The sequence below is a fragment of the Diorhabda sublineata genome, chromosome 5, assembly GCF_026230105.1.
Source record: "Diorhabda sublineata isolate icDioSubl1.1 chromosome 5, icDioSubl1.1, whole genome shotgun sequence".
Lineage (NCBI taxonomy): Eukaryota > Metazoa > Arthropoda > Insecta > Coleoptera > Chrysomelidae > Diorhabda > Diorhabda sublineata.
Window position 1 is genome coordinate 581,129 of NC_079478.1, and position 21,878 is coordinate 603,006.

The 21,878-nt window shown below is 33.0% G+C and overlaps 2 protein-coding genes across 4 annotated transcripts in view; both read left to right on the top strand.

The window, feature by feature from the left end:
• Nucleotides 1-629: 629 nt before the first annotated feature.
• Nucleotides 630-21,878, top strand: part of LOC130444344 (uncharacterized) — a 58,629-nt gene continuing 37,380 nt past the window's right edge. The window contains exons 1-3 of the mRNA XM_056779431.1: nucleotides 630-2,642; nucleotides 2,871-4,730; nucleotides 5,060-8,029. Coding sequence (XP_056635409.1) covers nucleotides 714-2,642; nucleotides 2,871-4,730; nucleotides 5,060-8,029 — 6,759 coding nt within the window. The 5' untranslated portion in view covers nucleotides 630-713. The remainder of the gene's footprint in view (nucleotides 2,643-2,870; nucleotides 4,731-5,059; nucleotides 8,030-21,878) is intronic.
• Nucleotides 13,125-20,385, top strand: LOC130443724 (uncharacterized). 3 transcript variants are annotated; one of them, XM_056778487.1, is made up of 4 exons: nucleotides 13,125-13,252; nucleotides 16,078-16,340; nucleotides 19,129-19,399; nucleotides 20,140-20,385. In XM_056778487.1, exons 2-4 carry the CDS (start codon nucleotides 16,153-16,155, stop codon nucleotides 20,161-20,163), a joined length of 483 nt encoding a protein of 160 aa, XP_056634465.1. In that variant the 5' UTR covers nucleotides 13,125-13,252; nucleotides 16,078-16,152; the 3' UTR covers nucleotides 20,164-20,385. The 3 variants fall into 3 exon arrangements, with proteins under 3 accessions (XP_056634465.1, XP_056634466.1, XP_056634464.1); XM_056778488.1 differs by lacking the exon at nucleotides 13,125-13,252 and adding an exon at nucleotides 13,603-13,748; XM_056778486.1 differs by lacking the exon at nucleotides 13,125-13,252 and adding an exon at nucleotides 13,622-13,748 and having other exon boundaries at nucleotides 19,129-20,385.

Consider the following 21,878-nt stretch of genomic DNA (forward strand, 5'->3'; position numbering starts at 1 on the left):
AATTAGCTGATAAATTTTTGGTTTGGCATTTTGGATTACCTTGAAGTTGGTACAAATCGTGTATCGATTTATTTTTGTTTTAACATTTGTTGTGCGACCCTGCAAGAGAGATAAATTTATCTACCACGTGTTACAAAAACTATTCCAATTAGGTCTAGTGTCAAGAATAAAATAACAACCAATAAATCGTCACCTAAATAAATAGTCACATGATGAATAGAATTAAAAACTTGACATTTAGAAGGTGTGTTACACAAGTATAATAAAAATTGGTCAAATCAATGTTAAATGAAGGTATTCGAAATTAAAATACTAGATACTATTTGTAATTGAAGTAGATTTTTAATCATATTATCGTTTTTAAATGACTAATATCTCTAAAAGAATATTCTAGGGAACGCCAGTTGAAAATTTCAAAGTTTACAATTAACGTCTGCTCAAAAGTAATTAGTCAGGATGACTATTTCTAGACACTTATCAAAGGAAATTCTAAAGATACCGTTAAATAATTCGGTTGTCTACTCCTTAACATTATAATGTAATTGGCGTAAGCTACAAAAATAAGTTCAAGTACAAGGGATACCCCACCACCACATTGTATATTTTTTGATCAGTTGTTTACCGAACCGCGACTAAATCCTATAGAACTGACCTCTTCGGTTTATTTTCGAAAAAAGTTTTTTAGTGGCGTTTTCTCGAAAAAACCCATCGAAATGACGCTCAATGTTATGTTGCAATTATGTAAAATCACGAGGGCAAGTAAACTTTTCCAACGCAACTTTTATTTGCCATTGTTAAAGCCTTTATCGCCCAAAGATGCCCTTAGACGCCATATAATCACCGGGAAGAATATCCTCAGTAAAATGGAACATTATATTCCAGTTTTAGAAGAATACCAAGCACGACAGTATAGAAGAAAATATACTCCAAGAGGTTTAGGAAAGAAGAGACAAAGAAAGAAGCCAAACAAAAAATACGTTATGCCTTTTTTCGACGAAGATATGGACGGTCATCCGAAACTCCTTTCGTTATTATCTAGAAAACCTAAAGGACGTGGACAGTGTTATACTTATGAAGTTCCGGATAAAAATTGTACGCTTGTTTTAAATTATCAGTTTGAAAGAGCAATTCGCGATAAAGAAATAATCGATGTAATGATGGCTCAAAGAACAGAAAAAATTGCGGTCGTTTTAAAAGATGGTTCGAAAGTAAGTTTGCCCATAGTCACTTACGATGGTAATGCGCCTTTCTATAGAGGCGAAGGATGGACTAGAAAGGAAATAGAAGAAACCCATCATCACGGTAAAGAAACTATGTCGGTCGCAAAATTATTCGAGGCTAAGGAATCCGGCGTCGAAGAATGGGAATTGGAAATGATGAGAATGGCCGCAAAACGCAAGAAAAAACACAAAGGAGAAGGCACCGCAGATTGGAAAGCTATGATGGCAGCTCAAGCTGACAATATCGATTGGGACAAATTTGAAGAAGACGCTAAACAAATGGTAGAAGAACAACACGATCCCGTTGACGATACGCCCATACCTATGGCTGTCGATGATATGGATAAAACGAAAAACGTTATAGAAAAAATAAAAAATGCTGGCGAAGAAATAACTAATTTGTTACCAGTAATGCCCGAAATTCCCGAAATAATTAATATAATCAAAGATGAAGGTGAATTGACGGAAATTGCGAATGTATCAGGTTTAAAATTGGAATTAAAATCTTCGAAAAAAGAACGATTTGTACCGGGACAAATGGTGAAATCGGAAGACGGAGAACTTTTCGTTCCAGGACAAACGGTAACGAATGAAGAAGGTCAAGAGGAGTACACCCCTGGATTTACTGTTATGCTCGAGGACGAACCCACGCTTATTCCGGGCTTGGTAATGGGCGACGATCCAAACAAAGCTGTGTTCTTGCCAGGTGATTCTACTATTACGCAATCTGGCGAGCTTCAATTTACTGAAACCGAAGACGACTACAAAATAGATTCTTCCCCACCTTTGCCAGAACTACCTGAAGTGGAGGAAGTCGAGTTAGAGGAGGAGCAAAATAGTGAAGACGAGGAGATAGAAATTATTCGGCCGCCCCCCAAACGAGAAAAGAAGGAGTTCGTTTACGAGAGACCGAAGCGACAGTTCACACAAAGTATGGGTCCTAAGCGTCGCGAAAGAGGCCCAAAAGGTCCTAAAGGCGGTAAAAAATTATCGGTTCCGAATGTCGAAGCGCAGCCGGTTTTGAAAAAATCCGCTTCCGGGCCGGTTTTGTACGATTTATCTGTGCCGCTCTTGGAAAAAGACTTGCTTCAACAACAAAAAGAACGAGTGGAAAATTTTACGGAGAAGAAGGCTAAAGAGGAGGTAAAAATAGATAAAACGAGGTTAGAAATAAGGAAAAAACTTAGAGAAATGGCCGCAAATAAACCGCCGAAACCAAAGTATGTACCCTTAGAGCCAGTTGTGAAAAGTGAAAAATTAAAAGAATTGGAAAGAAGCATAAAAAGGGGCAACTTTTTTGACGTCGATCACAAAAAATATTTAAGTAAGGAGAGAAGCACGCCTTTCAATTGGTTGGAACCACCCCAATATCGGAACATTTTCGATTCGGTGGGGATATGGCGTCACCGCATATGGAAATCAGTTATTTAGACATGGCAGCTGCCAATTACATCAATCAGTCCATGGTGCTATTTTAAGAACAATTAATCGGGCCAAGTATCGATTACATACAATCATCATCCGCATTTATTGAAATCCATTTGAATTTAAAACATCTAGTTCATTATCGCCGTTGTGCTCGATTCGCGCGTGGACAGAGTAGTACTTAACTAGTTTAACAAAAATATTTAACTGAATTTATATTCGACTTGGAACGGGGTCGTCAGGATGCCCATCAATGTGAAGATATCACTTTGCAAAATAACCAGAGCCAGCAAACTCTTCCAACGGAACTATTATCTTCCTTTATTGAAACCATTGTCTCCTAAAGACGCTTTGAGAAGAAAAATAATAACAGGACAAAACGTTCTCGGTAATCGAATAGAACATTATATTCCGGTTCTTAAACCGCACGACGAGAAACTTGCCGAAAAACGAAGAAGAGGAAAAGGTGCGGTGATAGTCAAGAAAAGAATAAAACGACATCAAAACGAACGCTACGTCGAACCATTTTTAGATGATAATATGGATAATCACGCCGTATTACAAAAAATTTTGAGTACCAAATCAAAGGGCAAAGGGCAACATTATATATACGAAGTAGTCGATAAGAATTGCACTCTAGTAATTGATTCCCAAATGGAAAAAGCCGTCAGAGATAGAGATATTGTTGACATAATAATGGCTCAACGTAGCGAAAAAGTCGTTTTTAAATTGAGTAACGGCATCAAAGTTACTCTCCCATTAGCACCGTTCAACGAAAATGTTCCGCTCTATCGCGGTAGTGGATGGACCAAAGAATATGTCGAACAAGAGCATCATCACGGTAAAGAAACGATGACCATAGCTAAATTCTTCGAAGCTAAAGAATCTGGTGTCGAGGATTGGGAATTAGAAATGATGCGACTGGCAAATAAGAGGAAGAAGAAGCACAAGGGCGAAGATAACGTTGATTGGAAACAGATGTTATCCGGATGTCTGGAAGACATGGATTGGGATAAATTCGAAGAAGAAACCAAACAAATCGTCGAAGAAAAAGAACAAGTCGTCGAAGAAGAAAATATACCGATGGAAGTTAACGATATGGATCACACCACGGACGTAGCGGAAAAATTGAAAGCGGGCGGAGAGGAAGTTCTCAGCCAATTACCTGTAATGAAAGAGATACCGGAGGTTATAAAAAATCTAGAGAGCGGGGAAATGTGCGAAATATCAAATGTATCCGGAGCTAAAATTATCCTACCTAGTAGTAATAAAGAGTGTTTCGTTGTTGGTCAGATGGTTAAAACCGATGACAATGAAGTTTTTGTACCCGGACAAACAATTGTCAACGAAGACGGCAATACCGATTATACTCCCGGTATAACAATCAATGACGATAACGAGCCAACCCTGATTCCTGGCCTTGTAATGGGAGAGGAAGAATCTCCCGCGATGTTTTTGCCAGGTGATTCGACTATAACCGAAGAAGGACAGTTGAAATTCGAAGCGACCGAAGAAGACCGACCGAAACGATGGCGTCAACTCTCCGACAGTCCCCCACCTCCACCTAAGCCGAAACGAAAACCAAAAGTCGAGGAGGAGATTGTCATTCGTAGACGTGTTATTGAAGATCCACCCGAGCCACTTATAAAAGAAAAAGTTAAAAAGAGACCTCCGATTGAAATTAAAAAAGCTGATTCTCCTCCAAGACCTATTGTTAGGACGCCGAGATTACCTATGGAGGACCCGCTGAAAGTTTTGGAAGAACAAAGAAGAAAACGAGAAGAAGAAGAAAAAAAGAGGATGAAGGAAAGGTTGGAAGAAAAAATTCTAAAAGAAGAATCGAAAGTAGATCAATTAAGATTGGATATGAGAAGAAAATTCAAAAATATGAAATTCGAAAAACCCAAAGAGTATGTTCCCATAGAACCAGTCATAAAAAGCCAGAAGCTGAGAGAGTTGGAGAATAGCATAAAAAAAGGTACTTTCTTCGATGACGAAAAAACGAAGGATATCTTAGAGAAAGCGAAGAGTGCGACAAGAATGCTCAAATATCAAAATGTCCTGAACACTTATGGTAACGACTTTGGAAAACGATTTTAACCGAAGCAGTTAGAGCGCCGCTAAACATCCCGACGCCACTTCAGTCACATCGACGACGCGGCGATGGTAGTTACTGACGTCGAACGAGCCGAATCGAATTCGAATCCTGTTTGATATAAATAATAATTGTTAGAAACAAAAATTGTTTTATATATGTATATATATATATATACAAAAAAGTGTAGTGAAGACGCGGTTTATAATCAGTTTATAAAAATCATTCATAATTAATATCGCTGTAAACGTTTACATTTATTGTTGTAATAAAAATAAATAAAGCTGGTGTTAAATTTTATTGAAAAAACATGGTAAATTACGTGCTATCTTTCTGCAAAATTACTGGAGCAAGTAAGATTTTTAAAAAACATTTTTATTTACCTCTACTTAAACCACTTAATCCAAAAGAGGCCTTACGTACTTTAAGGATAACCGGAAAATGGCTTTTAGGAGCTAAAATTCAACGATATATTCCAGTGTTGTTGAACCACGCTCAAAAACGATCGAAAAAAGTAGAAAATTTTGGAAAATTGCCTCATTTCAAATCATCTGATTACACTTATATGACACCGAGCTTAGATTTGGAGAATGAAAATCATAAATTGCTCCTCAATATTCTAGAAACTAAAGATAAAAATGGTTGTTATACGTATACAGTACACGATAAAAAATATAATATCGTCTTTGAATCAGATTTTGAGCATGCAATTAGGGATGGAGACATCGTAGATATAATGGTTTCCCAAAAAACCGATAAGATTTTAGTGAAACTTAAGGATAAGAAAAAAATTCCAATAGAAATTCAATATTTTGAAGGAAATTTTGACAATTTAATGTGCGGGGAGGGTGCGACAACGGAAGCCGAAGAAAAACAACACCATTATGGTAAATATACAATGAGTATCGCTAGAATATTCGAAGAAAAAGAACTTCGCGAAGAAAAATGGGAGGAGGAACTTAAAAAAATTTTGAAACGCAGAAAAAAACAGAAATGGGAAAATTCGAAAGCTTACAAAGAGATGATGAAACGGACTATGAAAAATTTAGATTGGAACAAATTCGAAGAAGACGCTAAAAAAGTTATAGACGAAATTTCAGATCCTTCGACTGAGATTCCAATAGAGATGGAGGTGGATGACTTGGAATCGACTAAAAACGTTAACGAAACTCTTCTAAGCCACGGCCCAAAAATTTTGGATCAACTTCCGACTATAACTGAAATACCGGATTTAATCAAAAGTATGGGAAATGCGGAAATTGCCGAAATTGAAAATGTGCCACCGGAGGAAAATCAAAAGAAACGTAGGGTAAGTGGAGTCAAAGTAAGACTATCTTCTGGAAAAGAATGTTTCGTAAGCGGCCAGATGGTACTGACTGAAGACGGAGAAGTCTTCATACCCGGACAAACTGTACAAAATGAATACGGTGACGAATATGTACCTGGAATAACTACCAACGTTGACAATCAACCGACGTTAATTAGTGGTTTGATTATGGGTGAAGACGAAAAAGAGCCGATGTTTTTACCATCTCAAGCAGCTATAACCGCCGATGGACAACTTACTTTTGCAACCACGCCCGACGAACGGCCTCCACCTCAGACGGAAAGCGAAAGAAAAGTGAAAAGAAAGAAGAAGCCCAATATTCCAAGCGAACCACTACTTGAAATAATGATAATTGAAGAAGTTGCCGAAGAACCTTCCGATTCTGAAGAAAAATCCACAAGTATCTCCAGTGTAGAATTGAACAATTCAGAAATAGAAGAGCTCGACATGGAAGCTATCAGATTAAATCAAGAACAACACAGATTGGAAATGGAAAAATTACGAATGCAATTATTCGACAATATGGACGATATTATCGCTAATCTAGAAGATAAAAAAGCCCAATTGAAAAAAAAGCTCGAAGACTTACGACGTCAACATATGGAAAATGAAAATAATTTAGTTTCGTACGCCACCGAAAAAGATGCGTTGGAAATAGCTTCGAAAATAAGTGACAATCAAGATACTATTAATAGATTGGTAGACATACTTTTAACAATGACTAGAAGAGCATCGACTTTTCGCGATAAAAATAGCGTACGAGCAGATAACATAGACTTGTCGTATTTAAGTACAAACGCCGGTGATTACGAAATTAAATTTCATTCTTGTTCAAACAAACTTAAAATAATCTTTAAAACTGCTCTTGTAGCTGCTAATGATGTATTTAAAAATAGACCGAAAGATCAAATACTCGCTCTTACAACTATTGGAGGAATTTTAGCGCAGTCGATGAAAAATGATATTAAATTAACTTTGGAATTAACTAATGTTATGAAAACGCAATTGGATAGAGATGAAATTTGTGAAACGGCCTTCAAACAATTAACGAGAATAATCGAAGATACCAAAGTCTGTATAGTTGCGATGATAGTCGATAAACGAATGTCGATATCCGATCTAATCGAGAGTATTGAAAAAGTTTTGGGCAGCGAAAATGTAATGCATATTGCTTTTGCAAAAATACTCAAAATAAATCCAATTATAGTTCATTACCTTGTCGAAAATATTGAAAATCAATTGAAAGATATAGCATCTGAAGAGGATGCGGTTAAAGTTCTTCAAATATCTATCGTCGAAACGATAAGGTTTACACTCGTTTCCAATTTGGAACAGGTAAAGAAAAAATCAACATATCCCGAATTAATACAAGAAGCTTCCAGTTTCGCTAAAGCTTTGGGGCTGGATGATGTAGTTGAGGATCTGTCTAATCCATCACAGGATTTTCTATTAGAAGAAAGTATCAATATGCTTAAAAGGATGACTCTTATAAAGCAACTTTCCGAACGGGATTATTCTTTGAAAACGGCCATCGCAAGAATTAGGAAAAATCCCGAGTGTGCTAAATCAGATCCTAGAATTCGACAGTTAATTCGAGAGAGTGCAGTGCTCATCTCAAACCCGTCGCCGCTATTAACCTCCAGAAGCATACCTTTGCAACTAATGAAAAAACAAAACTTACTCGCCATAGAAGATTATTTAGTAAAAAGAACCAATATAGAATTTCCCGTACTTATATCTCGCGGAACATTACAAGCGGTTATACCTAAAGACGCCTCCAGAGGGGTTTTGGCTGGAAGAGTGCCCTATGTTCTTATAGACGAAACCGGAGTGACAAACTTTAAGCCCATGCATATGATGTCCGCCATACACGTTAACAAAAATCGCGAAAAAAGAATTGAGGATTATTTAAGTGTTGTGCCGGATAGTGACTCTTCCAATTATTTCAAGACTAAAAACAATGTAAGGAGATTAAAAACATTAATTAACCGTACAAATGCATGAAATGTTTTCAAAATCCTTTTTTGTACACTTGTAAATAAAGCTTGATCCGATTATTAAAATAGACTAAAACATTTTTGTTCATACAAATTAATTGTGTGTTTCCCGAGTGTCTTGTGAAAGAATAAACAATCATCTATCACACCAATTCATATCCTCATCATATCAACTTTAAAATGTTACATCAACAAATATCTACTTCCCACACAACACGTATATTTGGAATCAACCAACACCAACGTGGAAGGTGAGTTTATGAATCATAAACCTTTAAATACATCTTTAAATACACTTTCTGTAACTAATTTTTTATTATTGTGCGTTTTTAGTTATCTAATAGATTAACAAAATTTTTGTAAATATTTATATTTTTGGTGTTAATAATATTACCGAGTATTTCTTATAGTAGTTATCACAATAATTATAGTTTAGTAGTAGTAAATATGTGTATTTATACCTCTTGAACTATTTTATATGGTAATGAAGAATTTCCACAGCCCACCACTTCCGAGATATCACCCTTAAAAGTTGGTGACTAAAATTGAGTTTTTCTAAAATTTCAGTAAAGCTAGAAATTTGAAATTCTGTAAATGCACTCACAATGGACGAGTCTTTTTTCCATATTCCTGTTACATTATAAGGGTTTGAAATTAGCCTTCTTGACTATGTCATTCTTGCTAATTGCCTTCATTAATGCATAAACTTTCACAAATGATTTTATGTCAATAACTTTATCATAACTTTATTGACTGAAAACAACAGTGCGTTTTTAGGGGCACGTTTCTTGGAAGAAGTCCATTATTTCAAATGTATTTTTATTCCTTGGATATAATGGTGTACCTTAATTTGATTCACTGTGACATAACTAAGAAAAATTTAGGTAAATCAACTTTTGATTACCATTGAGCAATAATCGTACCCACCTTGTGTGTACCCAGCTTTTTCTATGTATCCTTTCATACTTCTTCAGATGAAGTATTAACTTCACAACTATCATACGTATTTTTATTCAACGATCACTAAGTACAAGGGCATCTACCATGAAACAGAAAACCACCTTTCAATCATTTCCCCGGACGAATCACTTTCAGGATAATATTTACGTAAATTTTCAGTTTCTTCATTAATTCTTCCATGCAGTAAATAATTTTTTCTACATCCACATGTACGTTATCCATTATCTGCACAATTTAGAGAATGGAAATGTAAGTCATTTCAGTTAACAGAAGGGATATGATTTCAGATATATCCTAGAATGTATCGTGAAATCCATTAAACAGCATTTGCGTTTAGTACCCATCAACTCTTCTTTTTTAATTTCAAAGTAACGTCAAAATGAATTGTCAAAATTTTCCTATAGTTTTTAAAGAAATTATTTCTAAAAAATTAGTGAATCCAGTGATGAATCAATAAATAATACTTCGCCAGATACGCAAAGGAGACGTATTACACATTATTACTACAAAATCAAAAAGTAAATATGAACTTTGTTACAAAAAGTTCATAGATTGGACTCTGACAAACGGAATAAAAAATATAACAGTAAATGTCATCACTGCTTATACGAAAGAAATATCTACTAAAAACAAGCCCTCGACTCTTTGGACAACACATCCAATGTTAATAACAATGATAAATATTAAAAGTAACATTGACATTTCAAGTTACACTAAATTGCGTTGATTTCTTAAATTACAATTTACCGGATATAGTACTAAAAAATCAAAAAATTGAACTTTAGAGTAAGTAAAAAAGTTTCTCCTAGAAGCTCCGGAGTAAGAATATTTATTTACAAAAGTAAGTTTAAATAATCCATACAAATATACAAAACATCAATATTAATCTATGGTTGGCTCAATCTCCGCTGCAGGTGTTTTTATTGATAATAATTGTATTATGGAGTGTAGACTCCATAAATTGCATTATAAATAGTAATTTGCATAAAATTTTAGGTAGTGTGGATTTTTGAGGATATTGTTGTCAACAAATGAGAAAATTGAAAAATAAATCATGTTACAATTTTATAAAATGAATTTCAAATTAAATTAATTGATACAAAAGCAAAAACAGAACGATTCTTTGTAATTCCTGGTATGTTTATTGAAGTCTCTAGAACAATTTTTTGTTAATTACCAAAAATAAAAATGTATCAAAATAGTAATCAGAATTAACAAAATTGGTAATCAGCCAAAAATAATTTCCGAATTTTTAAAATTACCAAATATGAATTTACATTCAGGATATTGTTTCTGTCGTTCAGAGGCTACTATCCTTGCAGATGCAGGAGATGATGCCTTAACAGTGAAAAATTTCGGTGGCTGGAAATCAAACACAATTACAGAAACGTATATATATATATATATATATATATATATATATATATATATATATATATTCCTTGTTCCTTGAGTAAAAACAGACATTGCTAATACTATTGTAAGGTCATTTGAAAAAAACACGAAGCTATGCCATCAATATTGATGCAAAATATTCACCGAAACTTTAATAGAATCAACATCTATCTATAATAGTATCAAAGAAAATAACTACGCAGATTTAAAAAAGGAAACTGTACCATATAAAAATTGTACATTTAACAACTGTACGTTTATCACATAAAACCTTTGAAAATATAATATTGAATTGGTAAAATTATAGATAAAATTGTTAAAAAAAGAAAATAGAAAAAATATATTGTTCGATTCGTGTGGATTGTCGGTATTTGTGCATGTGTTTGCAAAGTGATTACCAGTGGCAGTTGAGAGGTACAAGGACAAACTTAAGCTTTAGGTAAATTAACCACTTTTCATTAGATACAAAGAGCTTGAGTATATGTTGAATTATTCCAGAAGTTTGCCAGAGCTTTGGTTGACGTCATTGTTAATTATCTGTATTCGATAATTTCATTGTCTCTTAACTGGAAGGCTTTAAGATAACTTTTAATGAAAGATGTAGTTTACAGTGTTGCCACAACTTCACACAACTTGTACCAACTTTAAACAAATTTAATAAAATTATAGAAAGATGTATAAACATAAGTTTAAATTAAATTTTTTTCTCCAAAAATGTTATAGACTGTGTCAATTATTATTTTAAGGATGAAAAATTTATATAAAGTTTACCGATAAAATTAGCAATGCAGTACAAAAATCTCACGATCTAAATATAAATCAACTTGGCTCTGTTTTCTAATTATTGTTACAATCTAGTACAATTTCTATTTTATTTTATTAAACTAAAATATAAAATAACTTTATATTTGCGAACGCAAGGAAAATGTATTAGAAAAAAGGAAAAATACACTAAAATTGTACAATTGTACTAGCTCTGGCAACACTGGTTTTGGCTGTTATGAAGACGACGGCAATATGGAGCGGTTGCGCAGTCGACAAGGAACATGTAGTATGCGGAAAGGAGTCACTTATCACTTTTTGTTCCTTATAGCTACATAAAAAATGTATGTAACGTGCGTTTTTATCACAATCCTAAATGTTACCTCACTGGAACCAAAATCACTTGAAATTATTTGCGATAAACCAATATTTTTTTGTTAACTAGTGTTATCAATAATTAGTTTAAGTGTCCCATTAATAATAATTATAAATTATTGTTACCAAATAAATCAGTCTATTATTATTTTTATGGGAATTATAACCGATAACTAGATAATTATTTATTCAGAATAGCTACGAAGTATGTTTTATAATTATAAGATTTTACCATAAAAAACTGTTTCTGTGTTAATATGAATTTACATAAATTTTGGTAGACTATAATTAACGTCATAAATACTAAGATTTGATTCCAATAAATGTTGAATTTTCTTTTTTTAATGGTTACATCTCGCCAAGATGAACTTTATTCTAGTTTTATTTTGGAAAGTTTTGAATATACCGTTGGTCGTTACTTAATCCCAGAATACCAACACTGGTTATTACTTCATCTTTTTTAAAGCAAAAAATGTAAAAAACGGTACACAGTATCCAGTTTTGCCAATAGTACTTTTTTGGTGTGACAAAAAATTATGTTGATTTGAATTTTTGATTAATGAATCTAACCATCAAAAAGTTGTATTGAATACTGCTTGGTATGAACTATTGATCTCTACGAATGTCGGGTATAAAAACAAATTCATGGAATATATCAGATTACAAAACATACTCGAATAGAATTTTATTACAATGGTGCCGGTAGTTTTGACAAAATCGTAAAAAACGTGTTCACTTATATTTTCGCTGAGCAAACTCTAATTATGGATGATTAAGTGATTTTTAGCGGACGAATTTTTTTTAATTAAATAGTCCTAATTGCGAAAAAAGAAACCCGCATGCAATAAACAAAATTCATTATTGAAATTGTCATATTGTAAAGTCAATGACGAGAAAATTAATGTCACCGTTCTAAAATTCTTTAATTCACTTGATAATTTTGTTTTCAGATTATTCTTCTGATATCAATAATCATCTATGGTTAGATTAGATTATACATTGGCCGAGGTTACAGGAGTAAAAGCACTAAAATGATATTCACAACAATACATAATTTTTAAAATACTCCTCACAACTTTACACCTTTTCATTTTTGTTTCCTCATAATATAGTTTTCACACTCTGCTATAATACAATACATACAGAACGGTTTTACAACTTTTTGAAAAATGGAAAAGATTTCGGAAAAACAAACGTCTTGTTTCTTTGTTAGATCGGAAACATTTTGAAGAACCCTCGTTTTCTTAATTGGATTAAATACAAACATGTGTTTTTAGTGTTTTTACTTATCATTTATTTGTAATCAGGTCGTATTATGGATTATTTCACACTCTAATCATTTCATCTAATGCTTCACCGTGGGACTTTGTTAATCTTTAACAATCAAGTTTTACCCTAAGTGTAACTATTCTGTCCTACTTTATTCTCACTATAGGTATGTCCATAACCTCTCAACTGCTGTTCGATATTTTGCACAACACTACGCCGCCGCAATGTCTATTTACTCCGTTGAACCTGATTATATTGGTACGGAGATAGGGATGGAATTATTAACTCGATGTATTGTTATTGATGCTTGATAAGTGTGATCAGTGGGTGAAAATCGATTCCAATTATTCCGTTACATAGTCTCCTGGTGACCTAGCAGGGTTAATTGTAGAAATTTATGAAATTATTATATTATCATCGGTTCTTCGTAAGTGTGTGATCTGATCGTTCATGAAAGTAGACAACTTACGCTATTCTGATGATCCTGCCAAAGACAGTAATACGAATTTGCGAAATTATTTTATTACTATCTATCTTTGATTAGTATGCAAGACTTTGAATGTATATGATTGAATTTATTGCGAAAATATAGGTATTACTGCCTGAAATTAACCGTATATTTCGAATGTAGATTTTATTTTTACTTCAGGGAACATTGTTAGCGTTACACTTCTTGAGAGAATAATACCCAGTAGTAATTAATTATAAACGTTTGCCAGGAGGTTGGATCAAAATTAACTTGTCTACAAATAGATTGTCGAACTAGATATCTGACTTATTCTTGTCCTTAATTGTCATTCTTTAAGTAACCGTTCGACGTCAAGTTTGTTAAATATTTATTTTGAGTGTGCCTTTAAGTTATTTTTATTCCAAACACATCAAAATTTGCCCCTCTCTCGAGCCCCTCACGGAGATCTTGAAAGGTTAGAAATCAAATTGCATTTTTTACACTTATTTTTTACTAATGTAATGAAAATTGTAGATTGTTCACACTGTGTATCCATTTTCACGTTACTCAAGTCTCATATCATATTCTTTATTCATATTTATGATTATTCCGCCATGGTAATTGTAGTATGTGGACAAAAAACCATAGAAATGTACTAGAACTTTTAAATATAAGTATCCGATGATATATTTACATTTTCTAGGTTGTCGGTGATAAGATTTTGATTCTATGAACAATTTTATATCAACAAGAGTAATGATTATACAACGTGTCCCGTAAATTAGTACATTAAATTAAAAGAATAGATATAAATCATTTTTCTACCAAAATTTTTAATTTTGACAAGTTACATGGTATCACGGATGTATCTAATTTTTTAAAATCATATTCTTGAATCTACATTCAAAATGTACTTCCTATATTTCACTTTCTATTACAATGAAACACTAGCAATTTTCACTGGTTAGATTAAATCCTGCCTGGTCTTCCACTTTGCTCCTCCGACCGAATATAGTAAATCCTAGATGTAATTTATGTTTAAAGTATTAAATGGCTTTATTGTTTGCCTTTGGATTACTAGTGGTTACAATAGTTACCTCTTGATATATATCGCGAGTTTGCATCTTTTAGGTGCTCTAGATACTGCGCCGACTCAGTTCATGAATATTTATATATTTAACAGTTCATAGTAACAGTTTTTTGGAACCTATAAAGAAGCCTCTGTGAGTTATCTTCATCCTCAGGTTACTACATCGTCAACTATTTATCCTTTTTTTGTTTATCGTCTATGATGAAGATATAAACGATTTTTATGAAACTACTCTCTAAGAGTGAGCGAAAGAAAAAGGTTTTTTATATTTGTAAAATATTAAACAGTTTTTGTTAGAGCTTACTCACTTTTTTATCAACTGATACTGAATCTTTCTTTCTTAATGGGCATCAAAAATCAACGACTATTAAAACACACTTTTTAGTACAAGATAAACTAGTAATTTGACATTTCAAATTCCTCATATTGTTTTTTCTGAGTTATGAAGTTTTCGAAATATCTTCCCCATTCTGTGGGCGTAATTTTTGTATATTCATCTATACAGATCGTTTCAAGATTACATAGCAACAATAATTGATAAAATACTAACGTTAAACATATTTTTTTCGAGTTACTTTATGGACAATACATTATAAAATATCACAGTTAGAGGATATATTAATGCCTTTGAGAAAGTGTACAACTTTGGTTAATTTACTGAGGGAACCTTACACTCACCTCCGAACTATATTTCTGTGGTTAGGTTAGGTTAGGTTAGGTCACCTCCGAACTATATTTCTGTGGTTGATGGACTTAATTTCAAGGAATTATCTTTCACACGCACACACACACACACACACACACACACACACACACACACACACACACAAAACACCGAATAATATTCTAAAGACTAAAAGATAATTCTGTAGGCCTGGCCTGGATAATTCATTCCTCCCATAAATTTAGGGCATTAATGTGCCGAAAAAAATTAAACTTGAAACACGTAAAGTGTCTATCGACAGTCTTATATATACATCGTTTCATTGCCTAATGTGTCGAAACAAATAGTTTAAGTTGAACCCGTCCCTGCTTATCAGTCATCTACTATGTCACGTTATGAGATCGTGTAGATGCAGTATCTGTCGTGAAACGTGGATCTCGAAGACGTGTAATATTAGCTTTTTACAACAGGACAAAAACATAAGAAACTAACTTAACTTTATAAACTGTCTATGATGATAATGTACTAACTTGTAGAGTGTTTAAAGTGATTCATGGTTGATTGGTTAGAAACCATTGCTTTTATTGTTGGTATTCGCAGTTTCAAGATAGAAATGAGTGGATAAATAATAGGAAATAAAAAGATGAAAATGTGTGAGTAGTTGCTGAAATCTATCGAATTATATTTTAGCCTTTCAGTGCATTATCTTCTTATAGAGCCAAAAAGTTCACAAGGTTTATTGTTGAAGAAGTTTTTACAAGGTGTGAATAATGAAATATATTTTCTATTAACAGCTCAATGCTAGTCATCTAAATTCATCAGAAAAAAGCACAAAAATAGGACAATCGCGATATTTGTCGATATAATAAAGTCTTTGTATAAATATGTTGCAACGAAACAATTGTATATCTTTCTTTTGAGAACAAATGCAACTTTAATTAGTTTGTATCTTTATCAAATAAGGTAAAAATATAATTATATATCAAGTACTTATTTACGGGATACCCTTTATACCACTATTAATGATAAGTAAGAAACATTGTTGTACAGATCTGGTTTTGATTGAGCAGTTTTGAAAAATCTATCAAAACGGAGCACGTTTATCCCCCATCACATCCCAGGTCTATGCTATATAAACCTGAGTGTTCTAAATACCGTACAACCACTATGCAGGAAGCTCTAATTCCTATGGGCAGACCTGCACCATCTCCACCGCCTGAACCAAGAGCTCCTTCACCAACCCAAGCGGCTGTACCAGAATATCAGGAACTAGAAGAGGAAGAAATGAAGCGTTTACCGATGTTAATATCTAGGTAATTCCGTAAATCATTTTTTTCTCAAGAATTTCTAGTTTTTCGGCTGTTCGGCAGACCACAAAATTATTCTCTGACCGAAAAAGATTTAGCAAAATCTTTGAGGGGCCAAGGTGGTAAATATAGTTCATCACTGATTTTTATAAATAGATTTTTTGAGAATAAATGGATAAATTCATAGACGAAGCGTTTATCATACCTTTTTTTGTACAGTTTTGAAGTTTTATGGTACAATTATTAAACATAGCTAGAACTCTACCTAAAATAAGGAAGTAATTCACATTATTACTGTTCTCTCTAAATTTAGATGTTACTATTTTGTTCTTTGGTATAATACTTATAGTATTATGAAGATTTGCATCCCCAATGCTTATTTGAAGCAATGGAATCTGTAAGCATTCAACAAAATTGTCTTTGTGAACCTATGGATGTGATGTCCTATGTTTCCATATGTTAATGAACCATTTTCAACAATTCGGGGTATTTTGATAAGCAACAAAATTTTTTTAGTCGACGTATATTCCATACAATGGCATACCATAAAGTATCTTGGTCTGTTTATTTTATTAAACAATGTTTTAATAAAAGATTCACGTATAACATCTTCAATGCCATTCAATTTTTGTTGATATAAGTCATCACAACGTTTAAGATTCTAAATGTACTTTACTCAATTTGTTTACAAAATGTCGTTTTGATAAAGCACCACCTTCTATATTTTAGCCCCTAAAGAAAATTGAAAAATGTGCAAAATCACGTCGCTTTATTTTTGAGTCGGACTTTTTGTACATTGCTTTTCAATTAAATTTTGAAAAAAGTCGACTGAAGCTTCAAATTAGGTCGTTTTTTATAAAGAATGTATTTTAAATTTTATTACTTTATCTGATAAAGGATCTACAACTGTCTTATTTGATAGAAAGTAACGTGTTCAAACTAGTTATGATGGATACACAGCCGCACGCCTGTTGACTGTGCCGGTCATCATAGTAGAAACTGTTCAAGATGGTGAGTGACTTCATCTTTTATTGATTAACCGTTGAACTAGGTTCAATAATACTATTTCCAGTAGTATCAGCCAACAGTTTACGAAGAAAGTGAACTGTGTAAGAATTTCACTAAAAAGGCGAGAATTCCATCGTTCCAATAGCGATAATTTTATTATTGGTTAGGTTAATTATAAAAGCCATCACTGTTCCGAAATTAACCATTCAATCATTTCCAAAAAGCTGTTAGTTTTTGCATTTTATAGGAGTGAAATTAATTTAATTTGCTATATTCACTGTTTCCAATTTGACGGGCCATAAAATTAATTTTTTCACCTTATTTTGTATGCGTTTCGAGTGCTATCAAATTTGATTGAAAACCTACTAAAACGGGCCTACTACTAACTGTACACCTCATAAATAGGTGCGACGTAGGTTATATATTATTTAATTATCTGAAGAGGCGAAAATATAGATGGTGATAAGTTCTAAAAACACCTAATGAACTTTTAACTTTGTTCAATCAACGCATTTTTTAACTTGTTTGGTTATAGTTGTCATTTTAGCGTACGTAGAAAGACCGAATTTCGAATATCTTTTAGTATTAATATATCTTTTTCCGTAATAATAATTTCTTGGCCAAAATCCATGGAACATTTGTTAGTTTATTCATATTCTATCGTGGATTTTATTTAGCAATATATTACAGAAGCAGCACTACGATGGAGTTCCTTACATCTGAAATCATCATCACTATCTATTTCAAATGTTTTCTATATAAAATTTTTTCTCACCACAATAAACAAACAGTGAGTGTCAAGAAAACAATTTCATAGACAATAAAAAATGTTATGCGCAATAATTCTGTAATTTATGATTATGTTGATCTCAGAAATAATAGTTTGAGTACTTCCTAGTAAAATCATATTTCTGGACCGGAAAAGTATCACTTTCAGTGTTATAATGATTCAAGGGTAGTATTCGGCGGCGACATTTGGCTCCAATGAAGTACCAAAGGTCGTTTATTAACTAAAGCTCCCCTCTAAGCACAATATTCGCTAGGCTTTTCCTGTATCCAGACTCTTTGATGAAATATCGTGCCGTTTGGGTCGTTGTCCACTTTCTTTGAATTCCAAGAGGCTTCTTATCTCTTTATTATCAATTGTACATTGTTGACGGCTTTCCGACTTCACTCCTCTACCGGCTGCACTACAATCACTTGTCTATCTTTTTGTTTTGCTCAGTAACAGTGCTTGCTTCCAAGCTCTTCTTGAAAGAGTGTCATCATTTCTGTGCAAATGGTCTTTACGGTATTCAATCTTGTACTCATCTTCTTGGAGTTGTTCAATCCATCGCGATACTTTGTCCCTTGTTCTCTTCTTCCCACGCAGTAATTCTTTCCAGCCTATTCCAATATTGCTCAGATTGGGATTTCCTATAAACACGCAATCAGTTTTCTCTGGATCAGTTTTTTCTCTCTGCATATATTACGTGTCCTAGGTAAGGTTTGTCTTCTTCTCTGAATAGATGACATTTCTGTGGGCAAAGTTTCAAACCGACAGAAGAAAACTTCGCCAGAACGTCTTCCAGTTTAATCCACGCATGACGGTCATTCATATATTGCTGGTGCGTTACATAACCCGGCATAATTCCAATTAAATTCTATCAATTGAATATTATTACTTGTCAAACTATATCATAGTGATACTGTCCGGCAGCGTTTTCCTGTTTGGTGAATAAATATCATATAAACGTGAAGAATAATTTTATAAATATCCAATAAGTATATTTCTTTTTTCAATTAGTTATAAAATCGTAGTACCGGCTGAGGCTACAAAGGACGTACTGTCTGGTAGAGTACCTTACATTCTGGTTGAAGATGAAGGAGTTACAATCTTTAAGCCCGTTCATATGTTTGCTGCTCTAAAACTGAAGAAGGAAACGATTGAACATCTTGAAGATTACAAATGTATTGGAGCACACGAGAGATTTTTGGAAAAACGGCCCAAGAAGAGAGTAGGGCTAGGATATAGAAGAAAATATATTTCTCCAGAATTGATTGGAAGAGGAATTTTTGTAAGTTATGATTTTAAAATTGTAGAATTCTCTATTTATCATGATGAGTTTCCACAGCATTACAATTATTACATTATAGTTTGTTTCAACCATCACGCGCGGGAAAATGACATTATTGACGCTGTTACTATGTTACTGTTACTACAATTAACACTAGACTCTTATAAAACAAAAACATCTATACCCAAATCATATTCAATTAGTTCAGCGATTATATCCTGGAGATGAAATCCATAGGTTGGAATTTGTAGATGGATTAACAATCATCCACCAATGCTGTACAGGACATTGTGTACAGGTGAAGTCCAATTTACAAGAGATGGGATAAATTATTCCTTGAATCCAAAAATCCACAGTAAATTAATATAAAAGAGGAGTTGACACTGTTTAGTACCTACATGATGTATTCTACTCTATATATATGTAAAGAAAAATATAATTTTCTTTTGCGTGTTATTTTGCCGTAAGTCCGTTTGTGACAGATGATCTGTCACTGTCATCGATGGGAAGCAGGGCATAACCTCGAATGTCGTATTGTGTGATTGTGTGCTGGAAAACAATTTCATTTTTAAGTTTATTTTAATTTGTGATTTTGGAACAGACATTGTTAATAATAACATTAAATGTCGTTTCTTTTCTTACAGGTATGAAATATTTGTTTAGTACTAAATAGGTGCATACTTTTGTTTCATGTAATTTTTAGTTTACATGTTAATAACAATAAATCGCTTTTCTTACAGAGAAACACAATTGTGTTTGATTGACTGTGTCACCAAAACCACAGATATATTGGAAATTGTCTTATATATATGGTAGAAGTTCCTCGTGACTTACTCTGTATAACTGGACAAAAAATTAATATAATAGACTTCACAACTGAAGCAATAAAATATCAAAAACATTTATAATTTGGTTATATGTATACGTTAATTTTCTATTTAAATAATAAAATTTGTATCTCAAAAATAAAATGTATTCTAGAACTATACTCTGTTCTAAGAATTCCCTTTTTTACATTTGCAATTCATCGACGTAAAACATTATGCCTACTCAACAAGCAATAATGGTCTTAATGAGCATAGTCTTCACAACATTTATACGTTTCATTATCATAATATTGTTCGATAAAGTCAGTTGAAATTACATTAAAATATTTCTTGCAATGATGGATAATATACAACATTGTCCCATTTCCCAATAGGATCACTGACATACATACTTTTTTTTTCAAATATTCGCTCTGTCATACTACGTTAGCTATTTAAAAAATATTTTCCAATAAAGACGGAGGGGTGCCCATTCTCTCTTTGCACCTGTCCAACAACAGGTGAATAGACTTCTTTGAACCATCTCTCTCTCTTCTTAAGCTAACAACACTCAGTTGCGTTCAGGTATTCATGCGCGGATTGTCTAAACCATTTTCCTGTTATCTTCATCTCGTTTCGACACTTTTTTGACTGTTGACAAGTTTAGTGCGGCACTTATATTGTTTTTGTTGGTGTGGTAATTCCGAAGATATTGTTTTTATTCCCTTGAGTTGACACAATGTAAGTAAGGTTTACTAGATTCATCGTTTTACCTTTTGATTCGACAAGTAGGTATTGCTAGCATATTCGTGGAATTTATTAAACCAGATTGTTTGCTAGGAAGAAACGCCTATCTATAATTACTATGAATTAATTCAGAACGCCTTTAAACTGTTTGAAATGATTTAATGTAGAAATTTTTGCAGTTAAAGAATGCAAAGCCATTAATATTATCTTGGGTTCGTATAGTTATAGTACATCATTTAATATGTAAATTGAATAATAAAATAAAGTCTTCTGAAAGTATCATATGTTTCACATTCAACAAAATTTTCAAGCATTACGTTTAGCTGATTCTAGGGGCTTGGATTTATGAATATCATGTTTACATTACAATTGAATTTTTCTAATACTATGTTTGTTGTTGCTTGTGAATTAAATTATAAATGAACTACAACTTACACAATCGGTATTCATTTTTTTTTTTATTTTGGACTATTTGCTTCACTGTGCTATTAGTTACTTTATTCCTGTGTTATAAAAAGATTTTTTTTGGACACTATGTACACTATAGTTCAGACTGTGTCAACCTCCTTTGGTAGGAGGAGATAATCAATATTCAATAATATGTAAAAACGGTTTAAAAATTTACACAACAGTGTTTTTAATGGAAAGAATAATGTCGTATTTAAAAAAATTATTTATTTATTAGAGTTTTAAAATATATATCAAAATTAAAATTGAAAGAGATGCCTCAATAGCTCAATAGGTATTTTTTCGAATCTTTTTTTATCATATATCTCACTCTCTTAATATTTCCTGAAGTAACTAATGAACTGGACGAAACCAACAAACCTCGTTACCACGCGACATCCGTCTGCGTCTTCTTTTCAGTTTGATATACGAAACATAGTTTCTCGCGAAGAAATTTCGTTAAGATCTACGCCTGCAGC

Bases quoted from the DNA above. Each gene is read 5' to 3' on its own strand.
- LOC130443724 (XM_056778486.1), top strand. From the start codon at position 16,153: ATGCTATATAAACCTGAGTGTTCTAAATACCGTACAACCACTATGCAG. The intron at 16,341-19,128 runs GTAATTCCGTAA...TTTTTCAATTAG, and splicing joins TTACCGATGTTAATATCTAG to TTATAAAATCGTAGTACCGG.